Here is a 25,405-nt window from a genome sequence, read left to right as displayed (position 1 = left end):
AACATAAATTATGCTTACCTGATAATTTTCTTTTCCTAAGATGGAAAGAGTCCACAGCTCCCCACTCGTATTTTCTGTGGGGCGTCTGTTTTTTGTTCTTCTGGCACCTTTTCATCCTGATATTTCTTCTACTGTTCCTTGTTCCTCGGCAAAATGATTGGGGGATGAGGAAAGTGGGAGGGGTATTTAAACCTTTGGCTGGGGTGTCTTTGCCTCCTCCTGGTGGCCAGGTTCTGAATTCCCAAAAGTAATGAATGCAGCTGTGGACTCTTTCCATCTGAAGAAAAGAAAATTATCAGGTAAGCATAATTTATGTTATGTATGTAAATACATATACACAAATAAATACATCTGTACTCACATATATACATACATACACATATTTAGACATTTTCTATGTATGCGTATATATGTTTAAGCCCTTATACTTATATATAGTATAGTATAGTATAGTATAGTATAGTATAGTATAGTATAGTATAGTATAGTATAGTATAGTATAGTATAGTATAGTATAGTATAGTATAGTATAGTATAGAGCTGGACAGATAGCTCAGCATGCTAATTCACTGTGGCTGAGTTCTGTAGCAACCTAAGGGTTGCAGGTTCGATCCCCGGCGAGATCCACTCAGCCTTTCATCCAGGTCGATAAAATGAGCAGCGCCATGAGACCCTTACGGGTGATTAGCCACACTTTATAAGTACCCAATACATACTTATACTGTCTATCTTGGTCCCTTATAACGTTTTTATTTATTTTTTTAACTAATTTGTATCACTGTTTATATGAATGAAACTGTATTTTTACATGCATTTATCGTGTGTTTTATGCAAGTTTTTTTCTTACCCTACCCTTTATGTGAGCTCTCAAATTGTGCTAACCCATTGCTCGTTAAATTCAATTAAACAAATCTTAACTTACCTTAAAAAAATAACTAAATAACAATAATTAAAAAAAAACATACATTACAAAAAATAAAAACCTACCTATACAAAAAACAACAAACAAATTACAAAAAATAAAGTGTTATGCCTATTTTATAACCCCACTGAAAAAAAAACCACCCCAAAATAAATAACCTATACTAACACTAAACTACAGATATAGGGGCCAATTTAACAAGGGCTGAATGGCCCCTGATCCCCCTGTTTCTGTGCGAGCCTTCTTAAGACTGCTTCTGAGGCGGCGGACAGCAATTAACCCGATCAGATACGATCGGGTTGATTGACACCCCCTGCTAGCGGCCGATTGGCTGCAAATCTGCAGATGGCAGCATTGCACAAGCAGTTCACCAGAACTGCTTGTGCAATGTTAAATGCCAACAGTGTATGCTGTCGGCATTCAGCAATGTCTGGCGGACATGATACGCTACAGCGTATCATGTCCGCTAGACATTGATAAATCGGCCCCTATGTGTCTATCTATTTTATGTATTTTTCTATTCAGCACTAAATAGTAGCCCTCAGACTTACTGACAGCTGTCTTATTGCTCTTTTTCATTATGAATACTTCCTTTGTGAATCTGTGGCTAACACAACAAGTTTAATTAGAGAATAACTCTTAGTGTCTTTAGGGCATAATGTAGAAGCTGCAAAAATGAAAACTACATGTTGCGAATTTGAGAATAAATTCCAACTTCAATAACAAGACAAGTGTTTAACGTTTTCCTGATACTCCATTCAGTAGACAGAGAACACAAATAATATGTCACTCATCATGCTTGAGTTTTCTTCGAACAAAATGCAACAGGTGAAGGAAAATCAAAACCCCTAATTACCCAAAATATCAAATGTTTGTGGGAAGAAATTTTACAGAAATTTAAAAAATGTCTTTAAAGGGACACTAAACCCAAATGTTTTCTTTCATGATTCAGATAGAGCATACAATTTAACCCCTTAATGACCACAGCACTTTTTCATTTTCTGTCCGTTTGGGACCAAGGCTATTTTTACATTTTTGCGGTGTTTGTGTTTAGCTGTAATTTTCCTCTTGCTCATTTACTGTACCCACACATATTATATACCGTTTTTCTCGCCATTAAATGGACTTTCCAAAGATACCATTATTTTCATCATATCTTATAATTTATTATAAAAAAAAATATAAAATATGAGAAAAAAATGGAAAAAACACACTTTTTCTAACTTTGACCCCCAAAATCTGTTACACATCTACAACCACCAAAAAACACCCATGCTAAATATTTTCTAAATTTTGTCCTGAGTTTAGAAATACCCAATGTTTACATGTTCTTTGCTTTTTTTGCAAGTTATAGGGCCATAAATACAAGTAGCACTTTGCTATTTCCAAACCATTTTATTCAAGATTAGCGCTAGTTACATTGGGACACTGATATCTTTCAGGAATCCCTGAATATCCCTTGACATGTATATATTTTTTTTTAGAAGACATCCCAAAGTATTGATCTAGGCCAATTTTGGTATATTTCATGCCACCATTTCACCGCCAAATGCGATCAAATACAAAAAATAGTTCACTTTTTCACAAACTTTCGGTTTCTCACTGAAATTATTTACAAACAGCATGTGCAATTATGGCACAAATGGTTGTAAATTTTTCTCTGGGATCCCCTTTGTTCAGAAATAGCAGACATATATGGCTTTGGCATTGCTTTTTGGTAATTAGAAGGCCGCTAAATGCCGCTGCGCACCACACGTGTATTATGCCCAGCAGTGCAGGGGTTAATTAGGGAGCTTGTAGGGAGCTTGTAGGGTTAATTTTAGCTTTAGTCTAGTGTAGCAGACAACCCAAAGTATTGATCTAGGCACATTTTGGTATATTTCATGCCACCATTTCACCGCCAAATGCGATCAAATAAAAAAAAAAGTTCCCTTTTTCACAAACTTTTTGTTTCTCACTGAAATTATTTACAAACAGCTTGTGCAATTATGGCATAAATGGTTGTAAATTTTTCTCTGTGATCCCTTTTGTTCAGAAATAGCAGACATATATGGCTTTGGCGTTGCTTTTTGGTACTTAGGCCGCTAAATGCGCATCACACGTATTATGGCTAGCAGTGAAGGGGTTAATTAGGTAGCTTGTAGGGAGCTTGCAGGGTTAATTTTAGCTTTAGTGTAGAGTTTAGCCTCCCACCTGAAACATCAGACCCCCTGATCCCTCCCAAACAGCTCTCTTCCCTCCCCCACCCCACAATTGTCCCCGCCATCTTAAGTACTGGCAGAAACTGCCAGTACTAAAATAAAAGCTATATTTGGGCTTTTTTTTTTTAAAGAAAAGGCATATTTACATATGCTGCTCTGTAGGACCCCCCTTTAGCCCCCAACCTGACTGATCCCCCACCAAACAGCTCTCTAACTCTCCCCCTCTGTCTTAATGGCCGCCATCTTGGGTACTGGCAGCTGTCTGCCAGTACCCAGTTTAGAATAAAATTGATCATATTTTTTAATTTTTCCCCTTTTCTGTAGTGTAGCTCCCTGCCCCACCAAAGACCAACCCCCCCCACCCCCTCCTACCTTCGATTTATATTTTTCAAACTAAAATACCCCACTCTCAAACTTTTATACACTTTCATATTTTCTGTAGTGTAGCGTTCCCACCCGCTCCCGCCCCGTGCACGCGCCCGCCCGCCGCCCCCCGTGCGCGCCCCCATCGGCCCTGCCCCCGATCCCGCCCCCTCTACATTACCCGGCCCATCGATGGCCGCCCACCCGCCTCCCAAGTCGGCTCCCACCCACCAACGATACCGGCCATCGATGTCCGGTGCAGAGAGGGCCACAGAGTGGCTCTCTCTGCATCGGATGGCCATCTAGAGTTATTGCAGGATGCCTCCATATCGAGGCATCACTGCAATAACCGGAAAGCAGCTGGAAGCGAGCAGGATCGCTTCCAGCTGCTTTCCACACCGAGGACGTGCAGGGTACGTTCTCAGGCGTTAACTGCCTTTTTTTTGAGGACGTACCCTGCACGTCCTCGGTCGTTAAGGGGTTAAAGGGACAGTCAAGTCCAAAAAAAACTTTCATTTTTCAAATAGGGCATGTAATTTTAAACAACTTTTCAATTTACTTTTATCAACAATTTTGCTTTGTTCTCTTGGTATTCTTAGTTGAAAGCAAACCTAGGGAGGCACATATCATAATTTCTAAGCCCTTGAAGGCCGCCTCTATTTTATTTACTTTTCACAGTAGGGGAGAGCAAGCTCATGTAGGCCATATAGATAGCATTGTGATCACGCCCGTGGCTAGTGGCAAACACTGCACTAATTGGCTAAAATGCAACTATATGCAAAATAACTAAAAGTCATGTGATTAGGGGCGGTCAGAAGATGCTTAGATACAAGTTAATCACAGAAGTAAAAAGTTTATTAATATAACAGTGTTGGTTTTGCAAAAAAACGGGGAATGAGTAATAAAGGGATTATCTATCTTTTTAAACAACAAAAATTCTGGTGTTGACTGTCCCTTTAAATCACCTTTCCAATGTACTACTATTATCTAATGTGTTTTGTTATACTTCGGTAGGCTCAGAAGCTAAGAGATCTAGAGCAAGGTGCCCTAGGGAGGTGCGCTGGTGTGGAGCAAGGAGAATTCCCAAAACCGGAGGCAGCACTCTTGGAAATGCGGAATAAGATGAAGGATCTTGTGCGGACAGAAAGAGGAGAGGCGCCAAATAGAGCAGTATAGTCTGTACGGGTGTCTCTCCTTTTTATGTCCGCACAGGATCCTTCATCAGGCTCAGAAGCTGCTGATTAGTGGTTCCACATATATACCTCTTTGCAGGGACACCCTTAGCATTTGCAGGGCCCCACATGCCAATGCTCTTATTCCCCTCCCCCTGCATGCCCTGCCCCCTGTATGGCTCACCCCGTTCCAACATTCAGTGTTACCTATATAAAAAATAACAGTAAATATTACACCTTGTGATACCATAAACACTTCTTCATAAACAAAATACACTATACATTGCACCTTCTCATACCCTCACCACTGAATGTGCGGGGCCCCTCAAAGTGTGGGGTCCTGGGCGGGTGTCCCTCTCACCCTGCCAAATGGCAGGCCTGCCTCATTGGCTCTCAGCTGGCTCCCAGTAGTGCATTGCTGCTGCTTCAACAAAGGATACCAAGAGAATGAAGCAAATGAGATAATAGTTGTAAATTGGAAAGTTGATTAAAATTGTATGATCTATCTGAATCAAGGAAGAAAAAAATTGGATTTTATGTCCCTTTAAGCATCCAATGTGGCTACTTGTTTAAAATCAAAGAGCTTAAAACGTCTGGTGAACATTGTTTACATGTGGTTCATCAATAGTTAACGCTCATGACCATAGACAAAAAGACTTGGTTTATACTTTATGTTTTAACAGCTGTTCAAACTGCTTTTTTTAACAGTAGCAGAGTTCATTATTCATTCGGAAGAATTGTGAATATTTTTGAGTGAACAAGAATCCCCAGCTTTCAATTGCATCCAAGGTGTAAAATGTATTTTCTCATTATGAGTGTTCTCTATTATAAAGGCAATTATTCTCCTTTGTGCCCTTCATACCTATAAAATGAAAAAGAAAGGGGTGGAGGATGAGTTCTATTCAAGTCTTAGCCTGTATAGAAGGGGCCTTTTTAAGAAGACTTGTCAATAGAATATCGGCATTCCAGGAAAGCAGCAGACCATAAGTATCAGCCTTTAAAGTCTCACCTGAGGTCATTTACGCAGGTTGGTTGTTATGGTTCTGATGTTCTTCTGCAAATATGCGCCTGTATAAGAATCAGGCATTCTCCCACCCACTAGCTTTAAGATTAATTTTTTAACAAATGATTTAGTAGAATACATCCTTTATTCTACAAAGCATTTAGATTCTAAGAGTAGTAATCATCTGAGGTCTTTATTGCAGTCTTAAAATCCTAATTTGCAACTCAGCAATTTTTTTGTTTGCTTTTCTTATCAGTAACAATCCATTAGACGTGCATCTGTTTGGTCGGTTAGGTCACTGATAATAAGAATATCTGGATTTCCTATTCCCAGACTTGAAGAACATGTAGAAATATCTATCCATGCTTGTTTGCAATCATTAATGAATATTCAGATCATATTTTATGCACGGGTATGCTTAAAAGTGTGTTTTAAAATTATTTTAACAAGTTTATAAAAACAAGGAAATCAGACTTTGTTAAAGGGACATAAAACACAAAAAATGTCTTTTATGATTCAGATAGACTGCAATTTTAAACAATATTCCAATTTACTTCTATTATCTAATTTGCTTCATTCTTTAGGTTACCTTTGTTAAAGATATAGCAATGCACATGGGTGAGCCAATAACACGAGGCATTTATGTGCAGCCACCAATCAGCAGCTGCAAAGCATATTTAGATATGCTTTTTAACAAAGGATATCACGAGAATGAAGCAAATTAGATAATAAAAGTAAATTGGAAAGTTATTCAAAATTGCATGCTCTTTCTAAATCATGAATTGATTTCTTTTCCCTTTACAATGTGAACTGAGTACGCACTAGAATGGCTGTGCAAAGAAGAAAGAAATGATGTGTGTGGAAAAAAAAGAGTCTAAAAAAAGGCTTTTACAAGAGATAAGAGGCCTTAAAACGAATTACATAAAGCAAAAAATCATGCAAAGACTGAATGGAAAGGTTTTTCTGGCAGATCGGAATATTGCTGGTGAGGGCTCTAAGAAAGACCTGAATTCTGGCCTTTGACAAAAAGTCAGTGAATGTCGTAACACAGGTCAACTTTTTTATTTTTTATTTTAGCTATTTCAAATCTGTTTTAATTGCTCAGTGAAATTGATAATCAATTTGAAAATTCACCCCATTAATATTAATTCATGATGTGTGCAATTAATAATTTGATGTAATTTGATTCATTTTAAATTAATATTTTTAAATTGCCAAATACTTAATTGCAATAATGAATGACCATTTAAATTGTCAAATTTACTTTCATTACAAGTTTCAAAGTTTAAAGGGCCATTATAGTAAAACAAATTACAAGTTATCATTCATTAGAGAATGTTATTTAATCACTATCAAACCCGCAACTCTATATGTGTAGCCTCCGCAGAGCACATAGTTAAAGGAACGCTCACTAGCGGCAGAAATCTCCTAAAGCAAAAACGGGCTCTGAGTATCATAGCTGGGTCGTGTGACTAGTGCTGCTGATTGGGTCAGCATCAGTTTCCGCTCGGAACCAACAGTTCTTTGTGGCTCCTGAACAATGCTTTACAGAGTTGCAGGGTCGATAGATATACAACTTTATACTACTTTAACAATGAGAACATGACATTTTTCACGTTAAATGCCTTTTAAAAGTTAAACAAATTGTACTTTTTTATTAAGAAAAACAAAGAAGATATTATAAAATGATATTATTATTATCGGTTATTTGTAGAGCGCCAACAGATTCCGCAGCATGCGTGAAAATGTGAAATAAACATGCTTTTTAGATGTTTAAAGGTGTGAAGAATGAGTAGTCAACAAGTTTAAGTTATTAAATTAGAAAGAAACAACCTTTGAGAAACACCCATTATATAAAACCCCACATTTTTTTCTTTCATGATTCAGATAGAACATATAAGTTTTGTTTTTTCCTATTTACTTTTAGTATGAGTTCTTGAAAAGCCGGTAAGTAGGCTCAGGATCATGCACACTTATATGGTAGCAATTTATCAAGAATACCTTTAACAATGTTATACATTTTTAAAAGCACTAGATGGCAGCTGCCACAAAATGCTACATTGGTGAACGCTACCTATCTTGGTATGCTCTTCGGGAAAGAATATCATGAGAAACTTTGATAAGAGAAGCCTTTGGAAACTTGTATGCTCTGAATCATGAGAGAAACATTTTGATCTTCATGTCCCTTTAATGATTTTATTGACTGTTTGGAATAGTGCTGTTGAATTGTCTTCATACAAAGTCATTATTTAGACCAAATGCATATGAATACCATTAGAGAAATGGTTGCCATATGGATTGCTGTTGTCTTGAACTTGATATACTTTCCTGTCAGATAAGTGTTGGTAGGTGTAAAGAAACTTGAAAATTGTTAGAAAAACTAAATTTATGCTTACCTGATAAATTTATTTCTTTCCGGATATGGAGAGTCCACGACATCTTCAATTACTAGTGGAAATATCACTCCTGGCCAGCAGGAGGAGGCAAAGAGCACCACAGCAAAGTTGTTAAAGGGACATTAAACACTTTGAGATGGTAATATAAAATGATAAATTGTATATATAAAACAACTCTGCAATATACTTTCATTATTTATTTTGTCCTCTTTGCCTGTAATTCCATTCTGAAATTGTGAGCTTTTCAGTTCCTGTTAGAAATGGAAGTGCAGAACACTGTTAAATCCAGCACGACCATTGGCTGCACACTCTAGTGACCTATTTATAACTGTCCCTAAATGGCCACAGCAGAGAAGGTAACACAAGTTACAACATGGCAGCTCCCAGTGTTTTATAGACACTAAAACTTTACACTTATTTTGTCACTTTTTAAACAACTAATGAAACTTTAAAAAATACATCTACATGTTACTCATGGACTAATCTTTCTTTGAATGCATCATTCTATCTAGCATGTATTTAGTGTTTAATGTCCCTTTAAGTGTCACTCCCCTATCCATAATCCCCAGTCATTCGACAAAAGGGAAATGGAAAAGGAATAACACAAAAGGTGTAGAGGTGCCTGAGGTTTAGACAAAAATAACTGTCTTAAATTAAGGATGGGGTCGTGGACTCTCCATATCCAGAAAGGAAGAAATTTATCAGGTAAGCAGAAATTTTGTTTTCTTTTTTAAGATATGGAGAGTCCACAACGTCATCGATTACTCGTGGGAACCAATAACCAAGCTAGATGACCTAAACAGAAAGCACCACCACTTGAAGAACCTTTCTCCCAAAAGAAGCCTCATCAGAGGCAAAAGTATCAAATTTGGAAAATTTGGAAAAAAGTATGCAGAGAGGACCAAGTTGCAGCCTTGCAAATCTGTTCCACAGAAGCTTCATTTTTGAAAGCCCAAGAAGACAACCCTCGTGGAATGAACTGTAATTCTCTCAGTAGGCTGCTAATTAGCAGTCTCATAAGCAAAATGAATTATACTTCTCAACCAGAAGGAAAGAGAAGTAGAAGTAGCCTTCTGACCCTTACGCTTTCCAGAGAAACAAACAGGGCAGAAGACTGGCGAAAATCCTTAGTCGCCTGTAGGTAGAACTTTAGAGCATGCACAACATCCAAGTTGTGCAAGAGACGTTCTTTATGAGAAGAAGGATTAGGACATAGAGAAGGAACCACAATTTCCTGATTAAAATTTTTATTCAAAACCACTTTAGGAAGAAAACCGAACTTAGTACGAAGAATCGCCCTATCCGCATGAAAGATAAGGTAAGGTGACTCACATTGCAAAGCCGAGAGTTCCGAGACTCTCCGAGCAGAAGAGATAGCAACAAGAAACAAAGCCTTTCAAGATAACAACTTAATATCTATGGAATGCATAGGCTCAAACAGAGCCTGCTGCAAAACTTTAAGAACAAGGTTAAGGCTCCAAGGAGGAGCAACAGGTTTAAACACAGGCCTGTTTCTGACCAGAGCCTGACAAAAAGTTTGAACATCTGGCACATCCACCAGACACTTGTGTAACAAAATAGATAAAGCAAAATTCTGACCCTTCAGAGAACTGACTGACAATCCTTTCTCCAGACCTTCCTGGACAAAAGACAAAATTCTAGGAATTCTAACCCTACTCCAAGAGTAGCCCTTTGATTCACACCAATAAAGGTATTTACGCCATACCTTATGGTAAATCTTTTGAGTAACAGGCTTGCAAGCTTGAATCATGGTCTCAATGACTGACTCAGAAAATCAACGCTTTTACAGAACTAATAGTTCAGTCAGCTTCAGAGAAACAAGATTTGAATGGAGGAATGGACCCTGCATAAGAAGGTCTTTCCTCAGAGGCAACCTCTAAGGTGGAAAAGATGACATCTTCACTAGGTCTGCATACCAGATCCTGCGAGGCCATTAGAGGCTATTAGAATTACTGACGCTCTCTCCTGTTTGATATGAGCAATGACTCATGGAAGGAGCGAAAATGGAGGAAATAGGTATTCTAGACCGAAATCCCAAGGAACCCGCCAGAGAATCTATCAGGGCGGCCTGCGGATCTCTTGACCTTGAACTGTACCTTTGAAGTTAGACATTCTGTCGAAAAGCCATCAGATCCAACTCTGGCACCCCCATTTGAGGGTTAACCTGGAGAATACCTCCGGATGGAGAGCCCACTCCCCGGGATGAAATGTCTGTCTGCTCAGGAAATCCGCTTCCCAGTTGTCCACTCCTGGAATGTGGATGGCAGACGGACAACAATTTTGAGCCTCCACCCACTGAATAATCTGTGCCACCTCCTTCATGGCTAAGGATCTCTGAGTTCCTCCCTGGTGGTTGATGTAAGCCACTGAGGTGATATCGTCTGACAGGAACCTGATAAACTGGGCTAAGGACAACTGAGGCCAAGCCATCAGAGCATTGTAAATCACTCTCAACTCCAAGATGTTTATGGGGAGAGCAGACTCTTCCCGAGTCCATAGTCCCTGCGCCTTTAACGAACCCCAGACTGCTCCCCAGCCTAGCAGGCTGGCATCCGTGGTCACAAGCACCCAGGAAGGTCTCTGGAAGCATGTGCCCTGAGACAGATGCTCCTGAGAAAGCCACCACGGAGGAGAGTCTCTTGTCAACTGGTCTAGATCTATCCTCTGAGACAGGTCCGAATGCTCTCTGTTCCATTGTCTGAGCATGCATAATTGCAGAGCTCTAAAATGGAATCGAGCAAAGGGAATGATGTCCATGGAAGCGACCATCAGACCAATTACCTCCATACATTGAGCTACTGGTGGCCGAACAGTAGACTGTCGAGAGAGGCAAGAAGAGAGAATTTTGGATTTTCTGACCTCCGTCAGAAAAATTTTCATAGATAGGGAATCTATTATGGTTCCTAAGAAAACAACCCTTGTAGCTGGAACAAGGGAACTCTTTTTCAAATTAATTTTCTATCCATGGGAACGTAGAAAAGACAACAAGATCTCTGTATGAGAGTTTGCTTGTTGAAAAGATGGCGCCTGAACCAATATGTCGTCCAGGTAGGGCACCACTGCAATTCCCAGAGACCTGATCACTGCCAAGAGAGCCCCAAGAACCTGGGAGCTGTGCAAGGCCAAACTGAAGAGCCACAAACTGAAAGTGTTTATCTAGAAAGGCGAATCTCAGGAACTTGTGATAATCCCTGTGGATAAGAACATGAAGATACGCATCCTTCAGGTCTATGTTCATCATGAACTGACCCTCTTGCACCAAAGGAAGAAGGGAATGAATGGTTTCCATTTTGAAGGACGGTACCCTGAGAAATTTGTTGAGACACTTTAGGTCTAAAATGGGTCGAAAAGTTCCCTCTTTTTTGGAAACCACAAACAGATTTAAATAAAATCCTAGACCCTGTTCTCTTACAGGGACTGAAACAATCACCCCCAGGGAGGAAAGATCCTGAACGCAGTTCAAGAATGCCTCTCTTTTTACCTGATCTGCAGATAGTCTTAAGAGGTGGAATCTGCCCCTGGGAGGGAAAGATGTGAATTCTATTTTGTAACCCTGAGATACTATGTCGACAGCCCAAGGATCTGAGACATCTCGTATCCAAGCTTGACAAAACAGGGAAAGTCTGCCCCCCACTTGATCCAGTTCCGGACCAGGGGCAGACCGTTCATGCTGACTTAGTCTCTGCTGCGAGTTCCTTTGATTGCCTCCCCTTGCTCCAAGACTGCTTGCGTTTCCAAGAAGACTTGGTCTGTTCCTGCTTGGAAGAGGAAGGTTTTTGACCCTTGAAGTTACGAAAGGAATGAAAATTACTTTGACGTCCTTTAGGTCTGTTCTTCTTGTGGTAGAAAAGACCCTTTTCCACCTGTAGTATCAAAGATTATTTCTGCCAGACCAGGCCCAAACAAGGTCTTACCCTTATAAGGAAGTGCCAGAAGCTTGGACTTAGAGATAACATCAGTTGACTAAGATTTTAACCACAATGCCCTGTGGGCTAAGACAGTGAAGCCAGATGTATTGGCTCCCAGTCTAATAATTTGTATGTTAGCATCAGAAATAAAGGAATTGGCTAATTTAATAGCCTTAATCCTATCCTAGATCTCCTTCAATGGAGTCTCTGTTAAAACTGATTCAGACACAGCATCATACCAATAAGATACAGCACTTGCTACTGTGGCAATACAAACTGCAGGTTGCCATTGAAGACCCCGATGAACATACATCTTTTTGAAATACGACTACAGCTTCTTGTCCATGGGATCCTTAAAGGAGCAGCTATCCTCTATAGGGATCGTAATTCTCTTAGCCAGTGTAGAAATAGCTCCTTCTTCCTTAGGTACCGTGCGCCATGAATCTTTAATGGAGTCAGCAACAGGAAACATATTTTTAAAGACGGAAGATGGGGAGAAAGGTATCCCTGGCTTCTCCTGTGAAATAATCTCCGTCACATGGTCTGGAACAGGAAACACTTCCACAGGGGAAGGAACATCATAGTATTTATTAAGTTGACTAGACTTTTAAGGGTTGACAATGACAGAAGTATCGGAGTCATCCAAAGTATCCTCCTCATCAGAGTTATGAGAGAGGGCAACCTGTGTAGTAGAAAGTTGAACAGAAACCTTACTATCTAAATCTCTAATTTTCCTCTTGCGTTTTCCCTTTAACATAAGAAAAGCAGATAATGCCGCAGATTCCGCTGAAGATACATGAGCAGCAATTTCTGCAGGCAAATAAACTCCTCAAGGAGGCTGAGAGGTACCACAGGGCACTGTATTCAACGCCATTGATGCTTGAGACGTTCGAGGAGAAAGCTGTGGCAATGCCTGAACAGCATCATCCTGAGAAACATTTGGCTCAGAGGGCAATAATATATCCTTACATTTTAGCGTTGTAGCTAAACATAAGTCACAAAATTGCATGGGCAAAACAATTTGGGCTTCTATGCATAATAAGCATTTGTCAAACGAAATAGCTTCAGATTCCATGTCCATAGCTTTAAACAAAAATTCTCCACAGAAATAAAAAAATTTGATGGAAAAAGTACTATTACTTTAAATTTCAACTTAACACATCAGAAAGCGTTATATATATATATATATATATATATATATATATATATATATATATATATATATATATATATATATACTATTATATCAGTCACCTCTACACCTCAGATATACTGAGGTGCCGTACCACACTTTCAGGAGCATTTCAATGAGACTCAAAAGCAAAATTGGACAAGGAAACCAGCTTGCTAAACAATCCGCACCAAGCCGATACTGAGATGCAGGGGAAAAATTATGCCGCTCCTCTCTGAATCAAAAGGGCGGGTCACGTGACCATCAAAGCCGACACTGAAACAGGAACTGCGCAGCAAACAGAGAGCGTGCGTTCCACTGCCGGGGGAAAAACTATCAAAACTAAACGGATCCCCTTGCCAGCCCTACCGCTCCTAATAACGGCGTAATAAACAGCCGTATAGTGAAACAACACTATGCCCTTCTAAAAGCTCTTAACACAATATATGAACGAAGAGAAGTAGAGCCAAAACTTTAACCCATAATAAAGGATTAACCCTCTTACATACGTAAGTGCCTGCACCTGCCCCTTATCAATCCTCCACATAAAGGATCATAAAGTCCCATATTAGATATACAGAGTTAGCCATTTTCAGGAATGTCCCCTGACTGTAGAGTTAACTTATCTTCATGAAGTGCATGTCGCCATACCTAGAAGACAAACAGCACTTACCTGCAATCTAGCTGTCTGGCAGGAAGACAGCTCACAAGGCGTGAAAGGACACATACTCCTTACAGAGACCTGTAGAAAAAAGAATGAACAGAGTAGCCAACTCTGGCTTTCTATAGCTAGGACAGCAATATGTTAGGAACAAAATAACTACCTCACAACTTCCTAACTGCTTTAAAGCAACCACTACTCTACTGAAGACATTAATGTGGACTAAGCTAAACCCCAAATCCTTGCTTGCAGGGAAAAATACCCAAAAAGGAATTTATTTCTTCTGACACCAAACCTCACCTTGACAGAGGCAAAAATAATGACTAGGGATTATGGGTAGGGGAATGACACTAAACAGCTTTGCTGTGGTGCTCTTTGCCTCCTCCTGCTGGCCAGGAGTGATATTCTCACTAGTAATTGATGACGTTGTGGACTCTCCATATTTTAGGAAAGAAAGCTCTTTTTTTTATGGCTTGGAATTTGACAATGGTAACCTCAATGCATAAACCTGATTGAAATTTCTGTTGTAACAAAAAGGAATAGACACCTGACTTGCAACAATGCTATAATTACTTGGAGGGTGATCTTTTATTCAATTACTTTAGCATATACAATATGAATTCTGTATAATCTAACAAAGGGAGATGAGATTATTGGTCTCCATGTAAAATAAACAGTTTTGGCAGACTCTTATGGAATTGAGTAAGGACCATTGTTTGAAAACTTCTAATTTTGTCTGGTGTCTCATATTGTACTGTCCTTTTTACCTTTGTTACCCATGGACAGCACTGCGGAATCTGTTGGCGCTTTATAAATAAAGAATAATAATACTTTTTTTTTTTTAAAAGAGTGATTTCTGCAAAGCATCAAACAGCTAATTTATTTGTCTGTACCTAGCATTCAAAGAAAGAGGTGTGGAGAAGACAAAAGCAATAAGCAACCAGTCACAAACCGAAATGATCACTCAAACTACCAACCTTAGCATCAACGCAGCACGGTCTTCAAAGATCCTTTACGTCATTACAACCAGTCCAAGCCGACCAACCGGTCACATGCCAGGTAAGAAAGGCAAAATTATTTAAAGATTTTTATAAATAGGCCTAACTTGTTTTCACATAATGACTTTTTAGCAGGAAATTAATTTTCTAATTATACCATTATTATTTTTTTTAGAATTTGTGTCTATTTTAAATAAAATTATGAAAATAAAATCTGCCAGTTGCATAAGTCTTTATTCTTTCGAAAATGCATAAGCAGGAGGGAGAAATTGCTTGACCCTTTCCATTCTTATATGAGGGATATTTAAACTGCTGGGCACAACTACAGAAGCAGGGTTACTACTCGCTTGCAGCTCCCTTTAAAGCTATTCTGTTATTTTAACCCTTTAAAAGTGCCAGTTAGTGAAGTTCTGCAAATTCACACTGGGCAGCGCCATCTTGGAATTTAAGTATTCTTGTACCCTGTGACAGAAGTGGTTCACATTCACAGATCAGTGATATTGTCGTCTTCTTGACATTTCAGTTTAGCATAAACAATACAGGACGGGGGCCGTACATTTTTGTAGTGGCTGCATTTCTCTATATTATTCCTGAGGGCTTTTTTTATATTTGTTATGTAACTTTTAAACTGCAAAAATGATAACTCTTATGCTTTCTATTCTGTGAGCTCATCCAAAGTGCAAGGTACAACTGTACATAAAGGCAGCAGTATTACTGATCTGTTAAAGCGCACTGCTTGTATCACAGGATGCCGCAATACCTGTGTACCAAGATGGTGACATCCAGTATAAAGATGCAGAGCTTTACCAACTGACATGTGGGTTATGGGTTAAAATAATGGAATAACTTTAAAGAGAACTACAGGTATATGAGGAAATGCAGTAGCACGGTGAATGCATCACATTCGTCTCCCTTTAATTGCTGCATTATAAGGAGTCATTTAAGATATGCATACTTGTATATTTTTCAGATTCTATCCTTCCCCCCTGCACTTGTATGTGAATACAGTACTTTAGTCTTTCTTCTCCACAGCAACCAGCACTAGGGAGCCATTAACATTGACAATGGGCCAGGTTATGAGTGGAGCAGTAGTTTGCGCTCACTTTCAAGTGTTAAAACCGTTAGAAGTAAGTTTTTGCACTCAGAGATTTGCGCTCGTATTATGAGTTGAAAGTAAAAAGTAATAGTAATCATTGTAGCGTAAATCGTAAATGTGTTTGTGAGTGCGCATTTACTTTCAACAGCCGCGAAAACCCAATGTTGCTTGCGTGCAAAAGATAGCGCACCACTCGTTATTTGGCCCAATAATAGGTCAAGCGATACAGCTCTTGATTTGATTTGTTGCTTATAGCCTATTTAAAAAAATCTTAATGTGGAGGCACAAAACAGTATTATTATGTTATTTTTATAATTGTTTTTATTAATGAAGCAAATAAAAACAATAAATCCTAGTATAAGCGTAGTGTCCATATTAAACACCTACAAACCATCATGCTGTTGACTAATACATAGTATATGCCACAAAATATCACTATAGTGCAAATGATATAAATTATTGTTATTTTATTGTAAAGAGACTATTTATAAAATGTGACCACTTCAGCTTCACAACAATTATGTATAGTTAAAAAGGAGAGGGTAATCCCATTTATAGCAGAGGTGTCCAGACATTTTTTTATATAGAGTGCCAGTTACTAATGGAGGGATTGGTTGAGCACCAGATTACATTATACTCATGCTGGTGCTAAAGATAATCTCAAAATAAAATTAGAAATGAGTCCCTATTAATGAATGTAGTTTAACTGTATATACTATTAATTATTAGTCCCTATTAATGAATGTAGTTTAACTGTATATACTATTAATTATTAGTCCCTATTAATGAATGTAGTTTAACTGTATATACTATTAATTATTAGTCCCTATTAATGAATGTAGTTTAACTGTATATACTATTAATTATTAGTCCCTATTAATGAATGTAGTTTAACTGTATATACTATTAATTATTAGTCACTATTAATGAATGTAGATTAACTGTACAGGGAGTGCAGAATTATTAGGCAAGTTGTATTTTTGAGGATTAATTTTATTATTGAACAACAACCATGTCCTAAAGGACCCCAAATTACTCATTAATATCAAAGCTGAATAGTTTTGGAAGTAGTTTTTAGTTTGTTTTTAGTTATAGCTATTTTAGGGGGATATCTGTGTGTGCAGGTGACTATTACTGTGCATAATTATTAGGCAACTTAACAAAAAACAAATATATACCCATTTCAATTATTTATTTTTACCAGTGAAACCAATATAACATCTCAACATTCACAAATATACATTTCTGACATTCAAAAACAAAACAAAAACAAATCAGTGACCAATATAGCCACCTTTCTTTGCAAGGACACTCAAAAGCCTGCCATCCATGGATTCTGTCAGTGTTTTGATCTGTTCACCATCAACATTGCGTGCAGCAGCAACCACAGCCTCCCAGACACTGTTCAGAGAGGTGTACTGTTTTCCCTCCTTGTAAATCTCACATTTGATGATGGACCACAGGTTCTCAATGGGGTTCGGATCAGGTGAACAAGGAGGCCATGTCATTATATTTTCTTCTTTTATACCCTTTCTTGCCAGCCACGCTGTGGAGTACTTGGACGTGTGTGATGGAGCATTGTCCTGCATGAAAATCATGTTTTTCTTGAAGGATGCAGACTTCTTCCTGTACCACTGCTTGAAGAAGGTGTCTTCCAGAAACTGGCAGTAGGACTGGGAGTTGAGCTTGACTCCATCCTCAACCCAAAAAGGCCCCACAAGCTCATCTTTGATGATACCAGCCCAAACCAGTACTCCACCTCCACCTTGCTGGCGTCTGAGTCGGACTGGAACTCTCTGCCCTTTACCAATCCAGCCACGGGCCCATCCATCTGGCCCATCAAGACTCACTCTCATTTCATCAGTCCATAAAACCTTAGAAAAATCAGTCTTGAGATATTTCTTGGCCCAGTCTTGACGTTTCAGCTTGTGTGTCTTGTTCAGTGGTGGTCGTCTTTCAGCCTTTCTTACCTTGGCCATGTCTCCGAGTATTGCACACCTTGTGCTTTTGGGCACTCCAGTGATGTTGCAGCTCTGAAATATGGCCAAACTGGTGGCAAGTGGCATCTTGGCAGCTGCATGCTTGACTTTTCTCAGTTCATGGGCAGTTATTTTGCGCCTTGGTTTTTCCACACGCTTCTTGCGACCCTGTTGACTATTTTGAATGAAACGCTTGATTGTTCGATGATCACGCTTCAGAAGCTTTGCAATTTTAAGAGTGCTGCATCCCTCTGCAAGATATCTCACTATTTTTGACTTTTCTGAGCCTGTCAAGTCCTTCTTTTGATCCATTTTGCCAAAGGAAAGGAAGTTGCCTAATAATTATGCACACCTGATATAGGGTGTTGATGTCATTAGACCACACCCCTTCTCATTACAGAGATGCACATAATCTAATATGCTTAATTGGTAGTAGGCTTTCGAGCCTATACAGCTTGGAGTAAGACAACATGCATAAAGAGGATGATGTGGTCAAAATACTCATTTGCCTAATAATTCTGCACTCCCTGTATATACTATTAATTATTAGTCCCTATTAATAAATGTAGTTTAACTGTATATACTATTAATTACTATTCACTATTAATGAATGTAGTTTAACTGTATATACTATTAATTATTAGTCACTATTAATGAATGTAGTTTAACTGTATATACTATTAATTATTAGTCACTATTAATGAATGTAGTTTAACTGTATATACTATTAATTATTAGTCACTATTAATGAATGTAGTTTAACTGTATATACTATTAATTTATTAGTCACTATTAATGAATGTAGATTAACTGTATATACTATTAATTATTAGTCCCTATTAATAAATGTAGTTTAACTGTATATACTATTAATTACTAGTCACTATTAATGAATGTAGTTTAACTGTATATACTACTAATTATTAGTCACTATCAATGAATGTAGTTTAACTGTATATACTATTAATTATTAGCCCCTATTAATGAATGTAGTTTAACTGTATATACTATTAATTATTAGTCACTATTAATGAATGTAGTTTAACTGTATATACTATTAATTATTAGTCACTATTAATGAATGTAGATTAACTGTATATACTATTAATTATTAGTCCCTATTAATAAATGTAGTTTAACTGTATATACTATTAATTACTAGTCACTATTAATGAATGTAGTTTAACTGTATATACTATTAATTATTAGTCACTATTAATGAATGTAGTTTAACTGTATATACTATTAATTATTAGTCACTATTAATGAATGTAGTTTAACTGTATATACTATTAATTATTAGTCACTATTAATGAATGTAGTTTAACTGTATATACTATTAATTATTAGTCACTATTAATGAATGTAGATTAACTGTATATACTATTAATTATTAGTCCCTATTAATAAATGTAGTTTAACTGTATATACTATTAATTACTAGTCACTATTAATGAATGTAGTTTAACTTTATATACTATTAATTATTAGTCACTATTAATGAATTTAGTTTAACTGTATATACTATTAATTATTAGTCACTATTAATGAATGTAGTTTAACTGTATATACTATTAATTATTAGTCACTATTAATGAATGTAGTTTAACTGTATATACTATTAATTATTAGTCAATATTAATGAATGTAGATTAACTGTATATAATATTACTTATTAGTCCCTATTAATAAATGTAGTTTAACTGTATATACTATTAATTACTAGTCACTATTAATTAATGTAGTTTAACTGTATATACTATTAATTATTAGTCACTATTAATGAATGTAGTTTAACTGTATATACTATTAATTATTAGTCACTATTAATTAATGTAGTTTAACTGTATATACTATTAATTATTAGTCACTATTAATGAATGTAGTTTAACTGTATATACTATTAATTATTAGTCACTATTAATGAATGTAGTTTAACTGTATATACTATTAATTACTAGTCACTATTAATAAATGCAGTTTAACTGTATATACTATTAATTACTAGTCACTATTAATGAATGTAGTTTAACTGTATATACTATTAATTATTAGTCACTATTAATAAATGCAGTTTAACTGTATATACTATTAATTACTAGTCACTATTAATGAATGTAGTTTAATTGTATTTACTGCTTAAAATTTATAAAATTTTATACAAATGCACATTCTTAAAGGGACATTGTAAAATGTTCTTTCCTTTAATGTGTTCTCAATGGTCCATTTTTCTGATGGAGGGTATTTAAAGGGGTATGAAACGCAAACTTTTTTTTTCATGATTCAGATAGAGCATGCGATTTTAAATTTAATTCTGTTGTCACTTTTTCTTCATTCTCTTGGTACCTTTTGTTGCAAAGCAGGGACATATGCTTAGGAGCCGGCCCATTTCTGAAACACTATATTGCAGCAGTTTTTCAAGAATGTTATTCATTTGCAAAAGCACTAGGTTGCAGCACTATTTCCTGCCATGTAATGCCCCAGATGCCTACCTAGGTATCTCTTCAACACAGAATATCATGGAAACAAAGAGGATTTGATAGTAGAAGTAAATTGGAAACTTTTTTAAATTCTATGCTCTGTCTGAATCGCAAAATAAAATTTGTGGGTTTCATATCCCTTTAATTGATTGCAAACAGCTACTTTTACCTTTATTTTGTTATTTGAAATAGCTGATATTGCCTGTAGAAACCTTCACCTACACTGTAAATATGAATAACAAATGTATTATATGTAGAAACGCTATGCAAACAGGAAACAACACTAATTAAAGGGATATGAAACCCAAAAAATTATTTAATGATTTAGACAGAGCATATAATTTTAAACAACTTTCAAATTTACTTCTATTATTTCATTTGCTTCCTTCTCTTGTTATTCTTTGCTGAAAGGTTTATCTAGGAAAGCTCAGGAGCAGCAAAGAACCTAGGTTCTAGCTGCTGATTGGAGGCTGCATATTTATACCGATTGTCATTGGCTCACCCATGTGTTCAGTTAGAAACCAGTAGTGCATTGCTGCTCCTTCAACAAATGATAACAGGAGAATGAAACAAATTTGATAATAGCAGTAAACTGGAAAGTTGTTTAAAATTGTATGTTCTACCTAAATCACAAGAGAAAAAAATTGGTGTTATGTCCCTTTAATCTCCCAGTGGGCATAAGATAGAAAGATATTTTTGTTTTTAAAATTGCTGGTGACGCCCAGCCATAATTAGCATTTTAATACCTAACAATGTTTAGACATAGATAACATTAACAAGTCTGCTTTACCTGCAGGCTAAGACCATTTTGATGGGCATATCCTTGAGAACAACAGGTAATGGTTTATTGAGCAAAACCAGATATTTTAAATACAAAATCAAATATGTAGGGACACTGTCTCATATATATTAATACTCTGCATTAGGTATAACAAGTCATTTGTAACACATTAAGGGTAAACAAATTACAGTGTATCTTTAAATTTCTGCTCAGTGGTGAAGAGCCTCACGCCAATAATCTTTGTGTCCATTGTGGCCTACAGGACGTAGTTTGGGCAGCTATGATGTACAGTGACTTCAGCTAATTTGTCTCACATTTTTCCAGCTATTTGCATAATTTTCCCTGTTTTTTGTCTCAATAGGGTGGACAATCTATGCACTTACAGCCCTTCTTATCCTGCCCATCATTGCTATTTTGGCAAAAACACTTTTACATCTAACAGTGAAGTAAGTACCATATTTGTTCAATGTTAATATTATTATTTTTTTTCAATAAAAAGTCCTTGTGAAAGATTTGTTCCAAAAAAAAAAAAAGGTTGCTTCATCCTTAACTACAGGATTGGCACCTTATACCTGGGCCTGTTGCAGATTGTGGAGTATTACAAGTTGAAAGTAAATGTGATCACATTTTACACTCAAACTCTTTACACAATCTCTAAGCTCGAGTAAGGGAGGGTTTGCACTAAACAACAAAAACATTCAAATTAAGTTTTTCGACCTACACTATCCCCTCCTACACTATTAACCCCTCAAATGCCATAACCCCTCAACACTGTTAACCCCTAAACCACCAATATCTCATCACTATTAACCCCTACTCTAATAACCCCTAATCTGTCACAACCCCCTACTCTTTTAACCCTGCTACTCTATTATCCCCTAAAATGCCACATCCCCCAGCGCAAAATGCCCTGCTACACTATAAACCCCTAAACAACCATATTCCCCATCGCTAAATACCCTTAAAGGGACATAAAACCTAACATTTTTCAAGATTCAGATAGAACATACAATTTTAAACAACTTTCCGATTGACTTCTATTATAAAATGTTCTCCTTTTTCTGGTTATCCTTTGTGAAAAAGCAGGAAGGTAAGTTCAAGCATGTGTCTGCAGTACTAAATGGCAGCAGTTTTGCAATAATATTATATATTTGCAAGAGCACTATTTCCTGTCATGTAGTGATCCATTCATGTGCACGCTACCTATCTAAATATGTCTTCAACTAAGAATATCATGAGCACTAAGCAAATTTGGGAGCCGGATTTATTTGTTTGAAAGTGCAAAACACTAAGATTCGGATTCTGAATACTCCAAATTCACATCCCTGCTAGATATAACAGGCGTTCTGGGGCTCAGCCATTGTTCACTTTAAAATAGCCACCATCTTGTGCCAGTGAGTAGCGCTACAACTATATTATAGTGCACCACTTGTTCTCCTGCAGTCCATTCCCTTTCCCACTTATGATACATTTGTGTTAATTGTTTATTTTGTTCAATACTCCTTTATTGTTATAGTTCCCTAGTAAATTAATTCATAAAAATGTGTATTAAAGGGACACTGAACCCAAATTTTTTCTTTCGTGATTCAGATAGAGCGTGCAATTTTAAGCAACTTTCTAATTTACTCCTATTATCAAATTTTCTTCATTCTCTTGGCATCTTTATTTGAAAAGCAAGAATGTAAGTTTAGATGCCGGCCCATTTTTGGTGAACAACCTGGGTTGTGCTTGCTGATTGGTGGATAAATTCACTCACCAATAAACAAGCTCCTTAGCTTAGATGCCTTCCTTTTCAAATAAAGATAGCAAGAGAACAGAAAAATTTATAATAGGAGTAAATTAGAAAGTTGCTTAAAATTGCATGCTCTATCTGAATCACAAAAGATTTTTGTTGGGGGTTCAGTGTCCCTTTAAGTATTTATAGAAATAATCGCTCATATCTTGAACAAAGATTTGTGGTAGATAAAATAATTAAATTGGAAAACTGTTTAAAAACGTATATGTCTAAATCATGAAAACAGCAGCAGGTAAACATAGTAATGAGGGTATTGTTGTACATGTAACAGTGTCCTTTTCTCATATTGATCATATGCAATGTGTCCCTGTATACTGAAATAGAGGAAATAAAACGCCTGGAAGGACAAGCAGGTGTTTAAGAGGGAGCAATATCATTCTGCCTTAAGACGCTAAGTTTAAATCTGTCATCCCTGAACAAGAGTCCTTGCAACTTGGCAGGGGATGCCGTAAGAATGCTGATAATGTATCTGGCATTGCTAACTAGTCTTAAAACATATTGTGTCATCCAGTTGCAGAAGATCTGGACAGATAATTCAAATATATTCTATGGATTTTGAGGTTTATTAAGTGATAAATTAATTTGATAATAAAAAAGTAATTGTATTAATTTTGCCATCAAACTATATCAGTGACAGGACCATTGTAACATTGAAGACTGCAGAACTATGTTCATCCAGGAAAGAAAAAAAGTCCTTACTTGCTCCTCAGATAAATGACCATTTATTTTTATTTTCTTTCTACATGCCAGACTATGTCAAATGTATCATTTTTATGTAGGACAAAGAACAAAATTAAAGAAAAAAAAAAGAATATTCAATTTAATCATTTGTTTCTTCATAATTGTCTTTCTTCAAGGTCACAAAGACTGACATCACCAACAAGTTTGAACAGTTGTCACAGAGGATCTGCAGGAGAAATCTGGAGCATATTTTACAAACCTTCTACATCCATCTCCATTTTTCCCAAGAAAACAAAAAGCCAACATGACGATCGTAACCCTTTGGTAGGGGAATAATTTGCACTTTGGATAGACTTCTTAACCCTGCAGGGCTACTTTGGGAGACTGCTGACACCTCATTGCTTAGGCATCTGTAAGGAAATAGACACAAATGAGCAGATGTAGACTGTTTAGCATCTACATGTGTGTCCAGCTACAGATGAAGATGTCTCTACAGCCCAGCGGTGCAATATGGCATGTTTACAAATGAATATGCCCCAATCAGAAAATCCTAAGAGGAAGTCTGCAAAGATGTATGTGCTTTATCCATACAGATCAGTCTGACTGCCCTCTATTTCAGGTTTCGGAGAAAATGTGGTTTAGGTGGGATGGAATCACAGCAAAATGCTGTCAGCGTTACATACAATCATCCCTGCTCTTCCCAGTTGGATGTCCCATGTTTAAAAAGACATCTGACTTATTACCAGGTCCTACTTATTTTTTATTATATTTATGAACTTTGAACTTAATTATGGAGCACCAGAAGTCTTCTGGTTTTCACAAAAATATTGGCATTATGGACAACTGCTCTAATGATAAATACTGTACTTTGTATATGTTTCCATTGCCAAATAACTACACAAAACTAATCAGAGCTGGAACCATCTTATTATGACCCAAAAATAGAATGATTCCTCACCTAGTGTTTACAGTGTCTTGAACACAGAGCAAATGATTACAAGGGAATGAGGATTCATAAAGATCTATTGCCATAAAAAAATGCATGGGTTTTTAATGGTGCATGAGATGGATCGCATTGTTTATGGGGCCATTAGAGAATTTTTTTATAGCTCTATGCATCTCGAGAATTTGTACCTATTTAAGATGTTTATTTTGATCATAATGCAAACTTTAAAACCTGTGATACATTTGTTTTACATCACTCTATTGGAAACGATTGTCAGCTTTACCCATAAAATTTGCTCAGTTAAAGTTCCTGATATGACTCATTTTTTTACTTAATTTTTCTTTTTTGGCGTAATTTGATTGCACGGGACCATGAGCTCTGTGTGCTTTACAATGATGCTTGGTAATTCTTCTACTTATTTATTATTCAATTCTGTGCCAAATTGAATGTTCTAACTTTTTACCAAAAAAAAAATATTGCCAAATTATTTTAAAGGAGACATCATATATATATTTAGCTATGGAAAAAGTTACAGACCACTGAAAAATTAACAGTTTATCTTATTTTACTATTCATAGGTATGTGTTTGAGTAATATTTTGTTTTATTCTATAAATTGCTGACAAAATGTATGTGCAGAAAATGACAACTGGTTAAAATAACAAAAAAGATGCATTGTTTTCAGACCTTGAAAAATGGGGGGAAAAAAGTTAATCTTAATTTTTTAACAATACAATGCTAATGCCTTAACTTATCATGGAGCATTGTCCGGCTGTAAAAACTAATTCTCAAAGTTGGGGATAATTGTCAGAGCAGAAGGAAGCAAGATTTC

The 25,405-nt window shown here is 36.8% G+C and overlaps 1 protein-coding gene across 1 annotated transcript in view; it reads left to right on the top strand.

Annotated features, from left to right (window-relative positions):
* KREMEN1 (kringle containing transmembrane protein 1) overlaps positions 1-24,879 on the top strand; it is a 274,033-nt gene extending 249,154 nt beyond the window's left edge. Inside the window, exons 7-9 of the mRNA XM_053701672.1 lie at positions 14,716-14,877; positions 21,514-21,598; positions 23,805-24,879. Coding sequence (XP_053557647.1) covers positions 14,716-14,877; positions 21,514-21,598; positions 23,805-23,964 — 407 coding nt within the window. The 3' untranslated portion in view covers positions 23,965-24,879. The remainder of the gene's footprint in view (positions 1-14,715; positions 14,878-21,513; positions 21,599-23,804) is intronic.
* Positions 24,880-25,405: the final 526 nt, after the last annotated feature.

This window comes from Bombina bombina, chromosome 2 (genome assembly GCF_027579735.1).
Source record: "Bombina bombina isolate aBomBom1 chromosome 2, aBomBom1.pri, whole genome shotgun sequence".
NCBI classification, from domain to species: domain Eukaryota; kingdom Metazoa; phylum Chordata; class Amphibia; order Anura; family Bombinatoridae; genus Bombina; species Bombina bombina.
Note: the sequence above shows the minus strand (reverse complement) of the source record. Positions and strands in the feature narration are given on the sequence as shown.